At 38.9% G+C, this 18,583-nt stretch overlaps 1 protein-coding gene across 1 annotated transcript; it reads left to right on the forward strand.

Moving 5' to 3' along the window:
- The first annotated feature begins 397 nt into the window (after positions 1-397).
- kpna3 (karyopherin alpha 3 (importin alpha 4)) lies at positions 398-18,418 on the forward strand. Its single transcript, XM_044017684.1, has 17 exons — positions 398-563; positions 3,627-3,671; positions 6,615-6,704; positions 7,691-7,720; positions 8,034-8,086; positions 8,300-8,395; positions 10,594-10,679; positions 12,003-12,089; positions 12,184-12,353; positions 12,643-12,687; positions 12,803-12,934; positions 13,051-13,179; positions 13,540-13,644; positions 13,927-13,998; positions 14,200-14,362; positions 15,480-15,574; positions 15,654-18,418. The coding sequence occupies exons 1-17, from the start codon at positions 495-497 to the stop codon at positions 15,750-15,752; spliced, it is 1,566 nt and encodes a 521-aa protein (XP_043873619.1). The 5' UTR covers positions 398-494; the 3' UTR covers positions 15,753-18,418.
- The last annotated feature ends 165 nt before the right edge of the window (positions 18,419-18,583 follow it).

Genomic DNA, 18,583 nt, shown 5'->3' on the forward strand with positions numbered 1-18,583 from the left:
GGGACTGCGTTTGGTAACAGACAAAAAATAGAAAGAAAGAACATGTTGAACTGTGGAAGGCATCTCTCAGTGTTTCTTGCCTGTCAGAAAATATAATTAGAAGTCGAATGAATATTTAATACTTGTTCTGTATATAAAACACACTGACGAACACACCAAGAACATCAATGGCCTGTTTGATCCTTTGATGTAAAAATATCAAAGTCGAAGTTTGAAAGAAAAAATCAAGAATTAAACTATATTTAGTGTACAAGCAAGACAGTAGCACGCAAGCAAACTACGACAACTTCTACTACTAATAATGATAAAAGCAACAATAATAATATGTATAATATTAATATTATTCATGGATTAGCTCCTCCCCTCACTCTGCGCCCTGTCACGCCCGCCCCCTCCTCCTCGTCCAGCAGCAACAGCAGCGGAGGAGCTGCCGTGCCTCGTCGTTCACTAAAGAGATCCGTAAAGCCGGAGCAGTAGAGAAACCCCATATAGCCATGGCAGAAAACGCCGGCTTGGATAACCACCGCATCAAGAGCTTTAAAAACAAGGGGCGTGATGTCGAGGTGAGTCGGTTTTGGAATGCGATTGTAAATTTATCAGTTTTATGTTGAAAGTGATAGTCTGAGGGCCTCGCTGGGGAGCCTGGCCCCGGCTGCAGTTGCTTGCCAGCTAGTCAGTTAGCTAGCTATCTTGAGCATTTCGCCATCAGAAGTGCTTATTGGCCTGTTTGTAGGCAATGTCGCTCCGTAATTACCCGATAGATGTCGAATGAACGCCAAGTCGCCCATCAAGTCTCCCGAGTTAACTCATGTACGAAAAGTCCACATTACAATTTCACCCTTTGAAATAATAGCATTAAGGACAATCAATGTAGCTGTCACTGTCAGCTAGCGTTAACTAGCTAGTTGGATGGACACCGGTCGCAAGCGAGGCCGGGCCTCGCCGGCACCCCAATGTGACATGTTTATACAACCAGCTGACCTCCATTAATACCAGTGTTAACTCGCGAACAGTACATGCAATTGACATTAGTAGCAAAACGTGAATTTTAAGTTTAACTAAAGCTACACGGTTGGTCCACATCCACAGTAACTAAACGCTGCCCCTCCTTGCTAGCTTGCTAACGTTGTCAAGTAGAGCGCTAGCGTGTAAAAACAGATGAGCTAACCAACACTTAGCTGCTAGCTGAGTAATTAAACAGCTACATTTCTTAGAATAACTCCTGAACCATGTGTACAGACACATAAATAGACATACGAAACGTTGAACATTAAATTAACAGTGGTGCAGAGAGGTACAGTTGTAGTAAAATAAATGATGTAGACAGATTTGCTCTCGCGGATTATATATTGTACAGTACGTGTGTGAAGCAGGGAAACCAAGTTGTTTGTAGTGAAGTACACTAACACTGAAAAATCGTGTGCTTGAGATGGATACATACATGCATTGACCACTATTTTGGTTCACCTGTCCAACTACGATTTCACACAAATATCTATTCAGTGGCAGCAGTTCATTGCGTTGAGGTATTCATGGTTAAGACAACCTGACGGGTGATTCTAGTAACTTTGAAGGTGGCATGGTTTTGATGATATTAGACAAGCTGGGGTATTTCAGAAACTGCTCAGCCACAGGGAGTTTTACACACAAATATCTTTTGGGTTTACAGAGGATGGTCAGTAAAAAAAAATAAAAAATCCCATGAGTAGCAGTTATCTTGGAGAAAAATGTATCATTGATGCTAGAGGTTCCTGTTTGACAATACAAATGTGCTCTATTTGTTTGATATCTGATGACTGTGGAGGCCATGAACATTGGCATGTTCAAGCAGTTTGAGCTTCGTAACTTGTGAGTTAGGATAACTAAGATTGGTGCATTGTGCATTGGGAGTTTATAATGACCTGTAATTTGTTAAAATATATTTTATAACACCCTCTCCCTGTGTCACTATCAGTTTTATTACTTACTTTAATTTCGTAATTGTTACTTTATTAACAGTGCTGCTTGCAGTAGAGCGTTGACAACGCTCAGTAGAGTTGGCTGGATAAACCACCCTGCTGGTGTTTTTGCAAAGTAAAACCATTTCACCTAATTGAAGTTGGTGCTTGGTTACAATCTATCTATGATAAATTAGTATTAGTAGTAAATTTCCTATTCCTAATAATTCCTAAAACTTGACCTAATTCTGTTAGGTAAGCTGTCAAATTTCATAATGGCCATGCTGTTAAAGTGACAGGTGAAATGGTTGTGGCTACCTCCGGAAAACACCATGCGTCCTAGTTGCAAATCCACAGTTTGAAAGATTTGCAGTACATTTCAGTTTTCATCATACATTAAAATGATATACACACACATATTCAGTAATACAGTAATGCTCAATGTGACTGAATCATTTATAAAAAAAGTTTATGTGTTATATATTATATAAAAATTATATTAAATAATTAAATATAAATATTAAATATGTGTGCAATTGTGTGTCACATACAGTATATTCTGGCCTAATTGTTTACCTGTGAAGACACATTCTTGTGTTTGGTTGTTGTGATGGGCTATGGGTACCCCAGAGGTGGATCCTGATTGAAGTTTCACCATGAATTGCCTCAGAACACAGGATGACACATAGGTGGTTGTTTTGAAACTTAGTCAGTGTGACAAGCACATGGCTACTATAACAGGCGGACTAGCAAAGTACATTCCTGATGCTATTTCAGGCATGTTAGATATCTGACCTAGGTCCTCTTGTGCTCCTCTGTATGAATTTAAGTTCGCCAAAAGGGATGACTCATACTAATGCAGAAGAAAATGTCAGTTTGTATATTTAGGTCAGACACAACAGCACTCCTTGTTTCTGACAGCATTAGGAAGCTTTACATTCCAAAGCAGTAAAGTCTCACTCACTTTATGTCATAATCACTAAGATCCTTATGTTTTTATGGATAAAAAAATTTTTTGGTTACTGTTTAGAATGGTCATGTAATATTAACCCAATATGATTTACTGAACAATTGGCAAACAATTGCATTTTTTTAGTGTCTACTTGTGCCTCCATGGGCTCGAGCAGTTTTTTAAAAATGTAAGCATATATTTATTGTAACCTAATGTTAAATGTATGTAGCCTATGCCATTGAATAAATGAATTGAGCTGAGTTGTATTAATTTCTCTTAATGTCCACATTGTACTATTACAATAATGTTGTTTGCAATGGGGTATTTTCTGTTTGGGTCAATATAGTGGCATTATTGTTATTCAAGCAGTGGTTGGGAGACACCACTCTGCAGCCTCCTGAGTTATGACTGTCCCAGATTACGTAACAGGCTATTTAGGAAGGCAACATGAACCTCTTTAGTCACAAGATGTTAGACCATCTCAAACTATTCTGGATGAACTGGAAACTCAACACACACACAAATCCAGCAATTTGTTAAGACTAATTACCCCACTTGTTTTTGAGATTTAAAGAACAATGGTGGTCTTTTATTTGTCCAATGCCTTTGAACTTGCCTTTTGGAATTATTCCTGAAATCTAGGCCATTTGCTAATCTATGCAAAAGACTTGATGTATATTTATTTCACTGCGTTAAATGCTGAGTTGCTTAAATGTTTCTTTTTGTTTGTGTTGCAGACTATGAGAAGACATCGAAATGAGGTGACGGTTGAGTTGAGAAAGGTGAGAGAAGATGCACCATTTGTCTACACACACACTCATTAGCCCCAGACTTCATGTCCATGTTACACCAGAGTAACAAGAATAGAAATCCCTGATCTATTCCCTGCAACTAAACAAACTTCTATGTAGTCAGCACACACATGGCCTGTCTGAAATTGTATAATATACAATAATAAAAAACAATAATTAATTAAATAATCATTGCCACAACTCCTAGACCTTTTGTGATATCTAGAAAATTCCAAACTATGGACTGGCAATCTGTCCAGGGTGTGACCCCACCTTTCGCCCTATGTCAACTGAGGTTGGCACAGCAACCCCGCGACCCTCATGTGGACGATAAACCGGTAGAAGATGGGTGGATACTGGAAAGCAGGAAAATAGTGCTTTGCGCCCATATACTTGTCATTACAGTAGCCTTAAGGACTTCTGCGGCACGACCATACAATCTCAGACAAGATTCACTAGTGTGTCACATGTGTGTCATCAGCTTCTCAGTACCGTAATTCCCAAATGGTTGAATAACTGCCAGATATTGAAAGTTATCTTGGAAAGGGGGGTGTAAAGGGGCAGAAGCACTCACTGACTGAACATCTTTTGACAATTCTACAGCCATAACATCAAAACTAAATCCAGGTGGCCTGATTATCACGATGGTCATATGAGGGTTAAAATCTGGATCCAGCTTCAGTCAAAGAATTACAAACCTGCCTCTTATTCCAGACAGGTGGCATTTAACGTGAATAAAGTTGAAAACGCACAGTCGCTTTATGTTTAGAAAGATTAAGTATGGTCTGTTGATAAAGCTTCAGAGTTGAGCATTTATTTCTGTGAACCTGGAAGCAAAGGTACACATTGCAGGAAGACATTTACTTTGTCATTGATATTAAAAACATCGCCCAAACATCAAGTGACCAAGCTCAAATATCCTCAACTCACCCACCCCACTTCCACTATTACTTTATATATTTTGTGCAATTAACCTGACATTTGCACACTTTAGCTGAATTACTCTCCCTTATGAGAGTTCATAGTTGAGACAAACCAACTCTGATTCAGCTGTGAGGCTTGGTTAAGATAGGAAAATCTCTGCATCTGCATGATTAAGTAGTAGTAGTAAGCATGCAGGTGCCAATAACTATTCAAGTGTTGTCCTTGTGAATGTCTTGTTTTGCATTGCAATCCGGTTTGAGTTTCCAGAGCATCTAGATTTAGGCTTATTTGTAGATTTTTGATACAACAAATCGAGGAATGTCAGTCCATCTGTTAATCACATAACTGTCCAATGGGTCTTGTGACTTACTAAGGGCACAAGAAGTGTAGTTTTTAAATTCCTTGATGCGCATTGTGACATAACAGGTGATGGAAGGAGCATGATGGCTTCAAACTTGGCAGGTGACTTATTAAGGGCTCTGGTGTGAGCTGTGCAGTAGAAATTTGATGGATCTATCACTAAACGAGCCGCCTACACATGCGTGAAGACAATTAAGAGAGGACACGCAGGGCAATGTGCCAGGCATGTGATGCTTAGTCAGTTGAAGCCCAAGATGTAGGTACTGCACTAGTTGAAATAAACATTTTTGGTAGGATCCTGTGTTTTGGATCACAGTGGGAGATCCACAACCTGCTGTTATTGCGCTGTACAAATATTTTTCACTCATTATTACTGAAAACTAGCAATTTGATGACAGACTAACATGATTAGCAGTTAACATGTGGTGGCATACTTTGCACTGAGAAAACGCTGTGCTTCTTCACATTGATTTTACATGTCCTTTTTAATATGAGTGTGCCACTAGTGATTATCACTTATAACATGAAGCTGTAAATTAAGATGCAAAAGTGAAAAAATGAATAATCTGCAGTGATTTTTGTTTTTTCACCTTATTCCTCGAAGCGCTTCTGGAGAAGTGATTATGGGTGAAGCGTCCGAAGCAGGAGCAGCAGTAAACTAGTTTTTTCCAGTGGCAAAACACAGTGGTGGCTGCGGCTGTTGAACGGCATCAGGATCGTGCTGTTGCAATGCATGAGCATCCTGCAGTTTGAAAATCACCCAATGTTGAAACTAAAACCCAGGCATGGTGATGTGGAGCACTAAGGCTCTTGCTTGGCTCTTTGTCTGATTGTGTCCCACCAAATGCCACTGATCTTATTGCTGTGTAAATACTGGTATTTTTTTTATTTTAATGTGTTATTATTTGGGGAATTCAGACACTTTGCATCGCATTGTTCTAATGTGACATTTACACACAGTAAAACTGTTTAGCAGTGTTAAAGTAACAGTAAATTTACTTTAACATTTACACTAATTTAGTTTAGTTATTTAACACAAATCCTGATTGTATCTTGTCCTAATCATAACTGGTGTTAAATTGACTGTTATATTGTTACTTTAACACTGCAAAATGTACTGTGTAGAAGGCATTGAATGATCACATCATCCCTTCTGCTGATAAATAAGCATGTACTAGAATGCGATATGCCACTGTTGTGGAGTGATGAGGTGGTCTGAAGTCCAGCACATTCCATTTTACAGGATCAGAGCAGCAAGAAGCACTACACTAGCTGAGTAGTCATCAGTGACGCACATCTGAATGGTGCACAGGAATCTAGGACAAGGGAATCTCCTCCTACCAATGACTCACATGTTCACTTTAATGGGCGTGTGAGTCTTTCTGCTCTCACATAGTGAGGGCCTTAATGCACTTCATAGTGGAGTGCCTTAAGGTTCAATGTCCTTCAAAAATGAGTGTTTGTTTACTCTGTAGATTAGTTAGTTGATTTGCATATTTCTGAGACTTGGCCACCTAGAATGACTTTTCATCTAGGCTGTGCTCTGGAGCGTTAAAGTTTGAAAGGAAGGACTGTTTATTAAAGAAGTCATGAATGCATCAATGAACATTTTGATCTGCTTGTCTTCTTTACCCCCCTCCCTCCTGTCAGAACAAACGAGATGAACATCTACTGAAGAAGAGAAATGTCCCGCAGGAAGAGAGTCTGGAGGACTCTGATGTCGACTCAGACTTCAAAGGAGTAAGTGTGGGTGTATGCTTGAGCCTGGAAATTATCATTATTAAAAAAGAGTGATCTAGCAAGTCTTGTCTTCTGTCTCAACCATTGGTCATGACGGTAAAATTACATGGGCAATCCATTAAAAACACTTCTTTTTTCCTTACAAATGTGAAGACACTCAGATGGCAAATACTGATTTCTCCAAATTTCTATGGCCAAATTCACACAAATTACGAAAACATTTTCCCCAGTTGAAATAGAAAAAGTATATGACAAAACTTATTTAGTGCCCATTCTGGAACTTTAGGTCATAAAAGGTGTTCATGGAGCATCTACAGCAGTGTATGTGTATTTGGTCCTTGGCCCCCTAGTGGGCTGTGATGGTACTGTATCTGGGCATGAAAATATGTTTTATTTTCAGTTTTGAAATGATTTACAAAACAAATTCCATAAAGTAGGAAATACTTAACAGGAATAAAATAACCATATTGTTTAAATTATGTGTTATTTTTATTTTGTTTTTATACTTATATAATAACCTAGTAAAGCAGGTCATTTATATACTGTTTATATAGTAATACTGTGACATATGTGCAGTTTTTCACTCAATGTATTTGTTCATTTAAATTTTAAGCAATGAGATAAATGGGAATTATGTGTTGATCAGAGTCATGATTTAAGGTCTAGGTAATCTCTTCAGTAATCTCCGTTGTGTCCTGGATCTGCCTCTGGGTATCTTTTCAGTTGGGTGAGGTGTCCAGGAGGCATCCTGACTAGATGCCCAAACCACCTCAACTGGCTCCTCCCAATGTGGAGGAGCAGTGGCTCAACTCCTAGCCTCTCCCAGATTCTTCAAGTCTTGATGACTTGAAGGAAATACACTGTTTTGCCCAGGTTGTGTCTTATGTGTCTAAACTCATGGCTGTTGGTGTTGTTGTTAGTGGATGGTTGGATATACTCACTCTATGATAGTGCTAATGGTTTTTTTTTTATTTCACTTTGTGCAGCAAAATGTCACTCTTGATGCCATCCTACAGGTAAGAGTTTGTATGTTTCAAGCTGTCCTCTGTACAGTACTGTACAAATGTTTAAGGCACTAAAAGCAATGTCATTTACTGTGCCAAATTGCTGTTGCTGAAGATTTTTGTTTTGTTTGATTGTAGCTGCATGTTTGTGGTTGTTATACTGCAGAATCAGTGTGTGTGTGTGTACTACATGAATAATGACAATCTAAATATCAAGTTAAACAAGTGTCTAAAGCCTCTGTGCAGTAAATGTACCAGCAGCAGCTTCTTAACTGGCTAATTATGTTATACTATTCATAATAGTTTTTGCTCTTTGTCACAATAGAATGCTACCAGTGATAACGCAGTGATCCAGCTCAGTGCTGTGCAGGCAGCCAGGTAAGTGACTGATAGAATACACACAAAGACAACAGATATTATTATTGAGTACTAGTGCACTACCTGTACCCTTTCCCGTGCAGTTATTTTCCAAGCTATATCAAGTTTGGCGCTGTACGCCTCCATTGGACAGTTGTGCGATTAAAAGACAGATGTTCCTCACATTTTTAGATAGATATGTATTTATATTGTTTTCCCATTGCTTTTTTTCAGAAAACTACTCTCGAGCGACAGAAACCCTCCAATCGATGACTTGATAAAGTCTGGTATCCTGCCCATTTTAGTCAAATGCCTGGAAAGGGATGACAAGTAAGTATGCTTCCAAAACAGTTTGCTAGCTTTGCAGCAACAAAGGCTGTTTATGCGTGAGGTTGTATTTATCCTACTGTGTCCACACTTGAGAGTGTGTTGAGGCACATAGGCCAGTTAGCTGTTTTTCTCAGTCTATGGCAGACCAAGCCAAATACAACAGCATTCCTGTCTCTCAGAGTTCCCCAAATCCCAGGACCTTGTGTTCGGGTAGGGGGGGACTAGTTGTCATTAAAAAACATTTAGGGAAGACATTAGAAACAATTTTGTCATGATAACCCACAACAGATTTGCATTATGTGAGACACAAGCTTATGTTGAGTTTGCATTAATAACGTTTTTTGTTTATTTATCATAGATTATGTAACATGTGGAGGATAAAGCAGTAGAAAATGGACGAAGACAGTAATGATCTACCATGTTGCTATAATACTAAGGCAGTAATGCAAGCTAATTGATTTGGATACAATGAGGTAATTACTTCAAATGACTTGCACAGCATGAAAAGCAGCAGCACTTGACATTACAAGAGTAGACAATGGGGGGCGATATGACGACATTAGATTGTGACGGATTAGAAAGTGTTGACGATCCACCAAAGCAGAGAGATTGGAGTTGCGTCTATAGGACACATTGTATCCATTGCTGTTCTATGCTCTTACATGGACGCAGTCAGGGTTGTGGATTTCTCGTTCCCCACTCTGTTTGATTCAGAGTGTAGTGGGAAGCCATGGCAGAAAATGAAAACAAAACGGAGGAGTTGGTCCCTAAAAAGAACTCCATCTCCATTATATGGAGTATAGTTTGGCTTTCTGGCACAAACAGCAATTATTTGCAAAGCCCAGACGTTAACGGTGCTGTTCGTACAGATTTTTCCAATCCTGCGGAGAGATCTGTGTCCATCTCTGTCTGTTCGGGGGTGTGGCTACCTCCCGCTGCCTGCAAAGCGATGGAAGCCACCAGTCACAGTGGAGAAAGTTAAATGTTCAAAAGTCTGGTTATGTTTCTCAAGAACTAGTGCTGATAATAGTCTTTACCTGAAGTGCAACAAAACCTTTGGTTGCGTTAGCTTTCCTCCTTAGCTTATAGACTGTGATCGGAAAGCGCAGGAGAGATATTTCCTCCATGACAGAAGCTGTAACCGCTTCGCGCTGACGCTCTTACTCCTAAAGGCACCGCAGCACTCTCACAACCTGTGTATAGGTGTTGTTAAACTTTTAAATAAAAACCATTGTACTTCAGAAATGTTATTTGGCCTAAATGCTTTTACACTTTTTTTTACAACATGTTTTAAATAGGTTAATAGTTTGGTTGCACTGTTCAGTAACTTGCAAAATAGTAAACCAAAATTCGGTTCAATCAATGTAAATAAAAAAATAAAAAATTGTGAATGTGTTTTCCTTGTAAGAAAAAAAACGTTATACGTTACTTAACACATTCTTAAATAAAGACCACCTGTCATAAAAACAAGAAAACAAGTGTTTTTGAAAACTAAAAATGTTATTTGTTGGCAAATAACAAACCGATTTCACCTTCTTAATTCCCAAATTTGAGCCAGCTCACTGGGCTTCTCTGAGAAGTCATAAATTAATCAAGCATAACATTCAACCGCCAAAACATTTTTTTCTGTTCAGTAATTTAAGTAATCAACTTTAATTTGTCAACTCAATCAAGGAATAATAATGTGCTTTACAATTTTGCCATATTGCGCACCCCTAAGTAGACAAGATGTATTCTTCAAATTATATCAGTGAATGCACAATAGGGAATAAAATTAATCTCTTCTGTCCACAGCTAAAATCTGAGAAACTGCAGAGAAGTGATTAAGTTTTTATCATTTTTAATGATTTACTAGCAGTCATGTGGAGGGTGATGTGAAGACCAGATCTTAGAGTGTAATTGGTCCCCCCCTGTCTGATGTGTCCATTGCAGCATCCACCACATAAACTGTTTCACTGGGGTTTCAGAGAATGTGAAACTGATTATTAATTTATTTTCAAGAAACTAATTGTAGGAAACTTAAACATCCTGTCATGAGCAACAAACTTAAAAAAGCCTAGTGTATTAGGTGCTTAGGACCTCAATGAGCATCGGAAAATGATGTAAATCATTATTTATTCCACTTTTAATGTCCCATCTACTGTGGAATCAAAACAAGCTTTCTTTGTTTTTACCTGCTGCTGTTTCCTGTTCCACAGCCCCTCTCTTCAGTTTGAAGCAGCTTGGGCTTTGACCAACATTGCGTCTGGGACTTCAGCACAGACTCAGGCTGTGGTTAAATCTAGTAAGTCGACCCTGCATTCTGTTGTCGCTACTTTTAGCCTGTTAGTCTGTGTTTGTGTACCGTCTGCAATCTGCCAAGCAAGCATATTTGTTTTTTTTCGCTCCCTGAGTCATGCTTTTTTTTTTTTCTTAGAATGGCCATTTTTCAAAATCAGAGCTAGGTTATCTACTAAAAATATGACTGGAGGGTGGGAAACGGCAATATGTTATTTTGTGACATTTTTGTTTCTTGCGTAGACCAAGGTTATAATAGTTTTGGATTTTTCATTAGTTTTTCATTTAGTTTTGACTGTTGTTTTTTAAATTAGTCAGTTTTAAGAGTGTTTATTTGCTAGTTTTTATTATTTTTTGTAAATGCTTAGCTGTAGTTTTATAGTATTTAGTATTTGCCAGATGCAAGATGCAAAAAGTTCATAAGTATTGTCTAAAAATCCAGCAAAATATGCCATTTTAAAAATGTATCAGGACAGATGAACCATCCCTGAATCAAATATAACAGCCTGCAAGAAATTAACCTGCAGTGCAAAATGTGCATCATAGTGCTGAGTTTGGATGCAATAATAAATAAACTTCATGAGACACATCACATTGCTTGTGAGCCAGGAGTCTCAATCTGAGGAAAAACAAGCAAAATTAAAAAAAAATAACAATAAACCCCTAGAGCAGAGTTTTGATTCACTTAGATGAACCAACTCAACCCAATGAACTACCACGAATGTTGTGTTTAACTATCTCACATTTAAAACAAAAACAAATTACAAACATTTTATTATGAATGAATGAAATGCTGTCTCAAATAAAACCTTTCAAAATTGCTGGCAGAAAAAAAGTAAATACACTTCATATGAACCCAAAAGGATTATGTATGAAAACTAAGCACATTTTGCGCTACAATTTTAGTTAGTTGTATAAACACACGATTCAGTTTCAGGGTTTTTTTTGTTTGTTTTTTTAAACAAAATAATTATTTTTTAATTTTAGTTTTCGTTTTGTTGGTTTCCGTTAACTATAATAACCTTGGCCTAGACATGGTCTCCAATTGTAACAGAACAAAACAAAACACATCAATCGAACCCTTATTTTTACTTTATTTGTAGAGATCAAGCAAAAATAAAATAATGAAACCGCAGCCTTGTTGATTTGCTAATTGCATTGTCTCAAATTGCAAATTTGATTTGGAAACGATTGTCTACCACTATTCTCTAACAATGACCAATGTCAAGGACCAGTGAAGGATCTTTTATTCAAATTCATTTTTAGTTTGATTCTGGAGCTACAACACAGTCAGGGAGAGTTTTTGACATCTTGATGTTTGCATGTCCAGATGCCGTGCCCCTCTTCCTGCGGCTGCTACACTCCCCCCACCAAAATGTTTGTGAACAAGCTGTATGGGCTTTAGGAAACATTATAGGTAAGTTTGGAGAGACACAAGTTTGTGCATGTTTGTATATGGCATACAAGTGATTCCGCAGAGTAATGTTGACCTCTGCCCTTTGCTTGCCCAGGTGATGGTCCACAGTGCAGAGATTATGTCATCTCACTTGGGGTGGTCAAGCCCTTGTTCTCTTTCATTAACCCATCAGTCCCCATTACTTTCCTCCGCAATGTTACTTGGGTCATTGTCAACCTCTGCCGCAACAAGGATCCACCACCGCCCATGGAGACTGTGCAAGAGGTGTGTGTGTGCTTGCATGCCTCATACCCTCATGTGCCAGACAGATGGATGTGTTGCTTTGCAGTTGACTGTGTCACTGCAGGCTGAGTCACACACAGATTTTCAGTCGCCAAATCAGCCTCATCCTCCCAGGGGACTTGGTGACTATAAAGCTTTTGTAGCACCATTTGAAGTCTGGTTTTGACAGTTTTTATCTTTTTAACTCTGTCCTGCTTTTGACTTAATCTGATCCCATCTATTATTCTGTCTACATTCAACCCACGCTCAACCTATTTTTCTCTCCCTCCAGATTTTGCCCGCCCTCTGTGTGCTAATATATCACACCGACATAAATGTAAGTATCGGAGAGAAGAATTGGTCATATTAGAAAGCCATTTTTGTAATTGTTACCTGTATCATTGGTGCACATGGTCAGTTTATGAACTTAAGTTTTGTGTGTCTGTATTAAGATTCTAGTAGACACAGTGTGGGCTCTATCTTATCTGACGGACGGAGGCAATGAGCAGATCCAGATGGTCATCGACTCTGGAGTTGTTCCGTTTCTTGTGCCTCTTCTCAGTCATCAGGAGGTGAAAGTCCAGGCGAGTCTCTATTTTATTGATTATTGACATCGTGAGCTGAAGATTTTCACTTTGATTCTTTGCAAATTAAGTTTTTATTTTTATTCTGTGTTATTCTGTTGTCCTAAAAACTGCAGACGGCAGCTCTGAGGGCAGTGGGGAATATTGTAACAGGGACAGATGAACAAACACAGGTTGTGCTCAACTGTGACGTCCTCTCACATTTCTCCAACCTCCTCACACATCCTAAGGAAAAGATTAACAAGGTACGATAACCTCCTTGTTTTTGACTGTGAGTCTGTTTTTTTAATGGCCTAACAAGCCAATTTGAGTAAGGTTTTTGCATGGGGAACTGCACTGAAGTTCATGGTATTTATGTGAGCTTTCTGTTTCACTCGTTTCTACTTGGGATGTAAATATATAAGATTTAAGAGGCTGCTCTGTTCATGTTTGCATACCCTTACTTTTTCAAATGCAAACTGCTGTGTATTGATGTTTATTTTAATGGAAAAATAGGGTTTTTCAAGACTAAAACACTGAAATAAATACGTTTAAATGGAGAGGACTATTGAAATTATTCATTGAAATTAAATTAAATTGGAATTTGCGATTGGTGTGTTTGGCAGGAAGCAGTTTGGTTCCTCTCCAACATTACAGCTGGGAACCAGCAGCAGGTTCAAGCTGTGATCAATGCTGGATTGATTCCGATGATCATTCACCAACTGGCAAAGGTTTGTATGTGATGCAAGAGCAGAAAACACATCTCTTGAGCTTTATATGCTTTACTCTTTATGTGGAATTGTCTCAACAGATGATACCTTCTAAAATTCTAAAATAGTCATTTTGGCATTGATTTATCTGTGTTCTATGTTTTTGTACTGTGAGAAGTAACACAACTTCTGATAAATGAATTGAATGCTGAATGCAAATGTAACCCAGTTACTGTATGCCTTTTGGTTATGTAGAAAATATCTGCTGTGTGCACATCATAGTAACAGCCTGCCTCTCTGCAGGGTGACTTTGGCACTCAGAAGGAGGCAGCATGGGCCATCAGCAACCTTACCATCAGTGGGAGGAAAGACCAGGTGAGCTGAGCCTTACAGCTAGTAGTGTAGAAGAAGTGCATTTGCCGTCAGATGAAATTTTTATATTTTATCATATATATATATATATATATAATGTTTTGAAGTTCTGAAAGCTCATTGTGTGTGAATGAGTACATTTGTAACCATGTACTTGTGTTGTAATCAAGTATGGATGTGGTGTGTATGTGTGGGTTTGTGTAGGTGGAGTTCCTGGTGGAGCAGAATGTGATCCCTCCATTCTGTAACCTGTTATCAGTGAAGGACTCACAGGTGGTGCAGGTTGTCCTGGACGGCCTGAAGAATATCCTGATCATGGCAGGAGATGAAGCGAGCACTATTGCTGAGATTATTGAGGAGTGTGGAGGTGTGTTCCCTGCAGTTTGTGGTTTTCTTAAGTCTATTTTACAAATTACTTTTCGTTTGTAAGAGTTCAAGGCCACGGTGATTTCACAAAATACATTTAATACATACCTTCTGAATATTTCCAGGACACGCTCAGGACTCAATTATTTCAATTACATGATCTTTTTAGAATTTGGTGGTCAAAGGTCAAGATAATTGTCATCACAAAACTTGTTTTAGCCTCCTGTGAGGTGAATTATTTTAAGTCAGTTGGCATTTAGTAGAAGCCTGAAATTGTGTAGACCTGATTTTACCATACAACAAGCAACTTATCACTTATGCTCCATCCCATTCCTCCCTTGCCCCTCCAACTTAGCCCTTAACTCCTCAATTTTTTCAGTCCATATGTAGGCATAGGGTGCCCCCATTCTTAATGAGGTAGGGTGAATGAAATTTATGGGCTAACTTGCTTTTTAATGATCTTTTTAAGGGTTCACTTCAAATGTAGGGTTATATTTCCCAGATTGTCAACACTTGTTTGCAGTCTATTGTCAGTGCTTCCCCTAGCTACAGCTTTAACAAACTGTTAAAACAAACACTGGGAGCGTTTAAAAAAAAATGCAGATATTTTTGTCTGCTTTTCAGGTGGCTGACGCAACACATTTACTGACGCATGTCCTCTGTCCACTGGTGGGAGTGTGCTCACCTGTGTGTGTGTGTGTGTGTGTGTGTGTGTGTGTGTGTGTGTGAGCGCACCCGCATGGGGCCGGAAGACCGCCGTGTGTGATACAATACAGATTGTATATGCGCAACCATGTAGTGACATGCCTTTGTGTTAATAAGATAAATAAAAGGCTATTGAGTTTAGACGTGTTCAGGTCTATACCTTGGAAAAGTAATCTTAAATGACTTCTGTTGTGATCTGGCGCTATAGAGAAAATAACATAAAGTTAACTTGACCTTCAAGGGGGGTCAGGGGGAAGCACTGATATATGGAGTGGTTCAAAACTACTGCATAATAACTATAGTCCATATGAGTGCTGTAACATTTTATACCATGTCATTTTTTTTCTCTTTTCACTTTTTTTCACAACATGGTGAGTCAACATGGCAAAAACTTCCTTGTTTTTTTTTTACAGGATTGGAGAAGATAGAAAATCTGCAACAGCATGAGAATGAAGATATCTACAAACTAGCCTTTGAGATTATTGATCAGTACTTTTCAGGAGATGATGTGAGTTTATCAACGGTGGTTTTAATAATTTTTCCTTTACAGTCAATAACTTCCTAATTGCGATCTAATGTCTTTTTAGATTGATGAAGATCCCATTTTGATCCCTGATACCACTCAAGGAGGAACCTTCAATTTCGATCCAGCTTCCAACATGCAAACTTCAGAGTTTAATTTCTAAAAGCCAGGACATTTGGTTCAACCAGCTGCGCGGGTACTCTGCAATCACCCCAGACATTCATCCATCTCTCCTCCAACCTGGCAACCTGGTACCGAAGGATTTACTTAGAATCACTTCTACTTACCACTGAAAGATTTACCCACCTCTGCACTGCGGGGTTTATTTCTTTCTATAAGGTCATCCTTCACAGAACACTGCAACCAATCAGGAGTCCTGTTTACTCAACGGGCACCATCACCACCTGGCAACCTGCATTGGGGAGGATTGTCGGCAATCTCAGCCAGTGCTTCAAAATCCAAATATCACACAAAAATAAAACCAGAAGAAAAAAAAATTCTTCAGGGCAAGATTTAATTGCCAAATGTCAAGTTCTCACAAAGACAAAAACACAAGACATTTACACTGACATACACAGATACCCACATATTTACGTACACACTTTTGAACACCCAAGAATTTGTGTGCATACTTCTGTTTGAAGCCATCATATCACTAATGGGGAAGAAATACTGCGGTTTGTTTGTAGTTTATTTTGTGCTCTCCCTCCTCTTGATTGTCCTCTGGTGTTCCTTCACCCATGTGCACGCACACTAATATTCTACTACACACATCGACACACTTAGTCACGTTGATACTTGATGGCCGGGCACCCCAGTAACCCTCTCTCACCCAGTTTAAAGAGTTAATCCCAGAGCTAAGCCATGAATTATCCACGGACCCCCACTGGCCTCCCAGGAGAGTCCTGTGGCAGGGGGAGGGGTGAAGGGCCTGAAGGGAAAAAAGAGGATTCCATGGTAAACTGACTGATATGACTTCTGACTCGATGATGTCACTTTTTTTTAACGTGACTACTGTTGAATTATAAAACAAAGTATGTTTCAAAAAAAATTGAAAATGTGAAGAAAATGCCATTTTTGTTTTTTTTGTCCCAAGACAAGTGTAAGACCTGCTAATTGCCAGCTCCTGATTCAGCAGAACAGCATTTTTTTTTTATCTTTTTCTTTTTTTGAGGGGGTGGGGGTGGTATGTGAATACCTACCATGGGAGTAAGCACCTTTAGGTGAAGGCACAGAGACTTGAGAGGAAGGGAACATGTCGGATGTAGCGTTTATCTTCCCCACACGACATCCATGTCTGCAGCATGATCTTGGTCACGGCCTGTGATCCTTTGAACTGTGTGCCCGGGACTCCCCTGTAATGTGAAACCAGGCGGGTTACAAAGAAAATACAAGTTGAAACTAAAATCGATTAGAATTGCTTATCTAATTTCTTTTGGGGTTAATTCTCTCTCCATTCAGATATTTTAGTTTCAAGTTTCAGCTTCTACTAGTTGAGTCTGTGGAGCTTCCATATGTCTGTTTTTGCGTTTTCCTTCTCTTTAGTCTTATGCACACGTCTGAGAGGCATGTTAATGTCTGCCTGCAGGAAGGGACCTTTTATTCGATGAAGACTAAACATGGAGTACAGGTCCTGACATTTACAGTACTTAACTACTTTCGATGAAGAGGTCACATGTCATCATTCAATTTGAATAATTGTACAAAAATGTGATGTGTATCTCTCCTTGCCATCAAATGAATATATGAGTATATTTACATAAAGCCTGTACAAAGCTGCTGCAGCTGACAGTCATTGGATGGACGATAACCTTACTGTCAAAGATGGCTGGGGAGGGTTTTTGTTTTTGTCTGAGCAATATTTCTTTGTTTTATTGTTTTCATGTTTGATTTGCATATGTATTGTGATGACATGCTGATGAATTGGATCAGGCTGTTTTTTTTTTTCTTTTAGTGGTGATGGGCTGTTAAAAATGTACCGTCCCATGTCCCAGTTGGTGTATAGGCTTGGGTTTGAGTTGTCAAGACTTACTGATCCTCTGGATGGCTGCTAACTACTGAGAGGGTCAGAGCAGGGGAGGGAGTGGGCATCAAACTGGGGATTTAAATACTGTGTGGGGTTGTTATGTGCAGCCCAGGCTTGTTTTTTTGGGACTAGCTGTTTATTACTGAACAAAACCATAGAGAGGGTGTACAGTCATGGACTAGCGGAATAGACCGAGCCACTTTAAAGATTTACAATTTTGTTGCCTTGTATCTGAATTGGATACAAGCTTATGTTTGTTGCAAGATTTTTACTTGCTAATGAAAAGTTGTTTTAAATAAAAAAAAAAAAAACTAATGGGAGAAAAGCAACAGACAGCGTTTTGGCCTCTGATTGTTTATATCTTTTTATAAATTTTAGATTGAATTCTTCTCTTTAAGGTGGCTCATTGATGCTTTCAACTCTTGTGCATATTAAAGAAAAGAATGAGTTGAAAATCATTGTGCCTTTTGTTTTTCATTTCAACTAAAAATAGGTTTTATTGAGTAGAAAGTATTCTTGCAGCAACTGGAGATGTGGGAGATTTTGCTCCCATGGTGTTGGAGTTAATGACCAGTCCTGCTCTCTGTTGTTGAGAGTAACTGCTCCCCTGCAGTCTAACCCATTGAACGTTGAATGCACAATTTCTCTCACTCATCGACAACCCTCTTCTCCCCGTACACGGTAAACAATCATTGCCATATTTCAGTCAGGGGATTTTGATATCATTGCCTCTCATCTCACCCTCAGGACATGATCTGTGTTTCTGATCCTAACCAAAATAAACTTGATGTTCAGCCACTGGATCCTTTGCGCTTGTAAGTGTTGTGATTCACGCACACAGCAGCTGTTACGTGTAAGTTATGCAAGTGTTAATTAACATCACTTAACACCCGACTGTTTGTCTGACATAGACTTTTTACCGACTGAATATAAGGTCATAGTTACCCGAAAAAGCTCATTGTATAAAC

This window comes from Solea senegalensis, linkage group LG2 (genome assembly GCF_019176455.1).
Source record: "Solea senegalensis isolate Sse05_10M linkage group LG2, IFAPA_SoseM_1, whole genome shotgun sequence".
Classification (NCBI taxonomy): Eukaryota; Metazoa; Chordata; class Actinopteri; order Pleuronectiformes; family Soleidae; genus Solea; species Solea senegalensis.

Bases quoted from the DNA above. Each gene is read 5' to 3' on its own strand.
- kpna3 (XM_044017684.1), top strand. From the start codon at position 495: ATGGCAGAAAACGCCGGCTTGGATAACCACCGCATCAAGAGCTTTAAA. The intron at 6,705-7,690 runs GTAAGTGTGGGT...CACTTTGTGCAG, and splicing joins TCGACTCAGACTTCAAAGGA to CAAAATGTCACTCTTGATGC. The intron at 14,363-15,479 runs GTGTGTTCCCTG...TTTTTTTTACAG, and splicing joins GATTATTGAGGAGTGTGGAG to GATTGGAGAAGATAGAAAAT.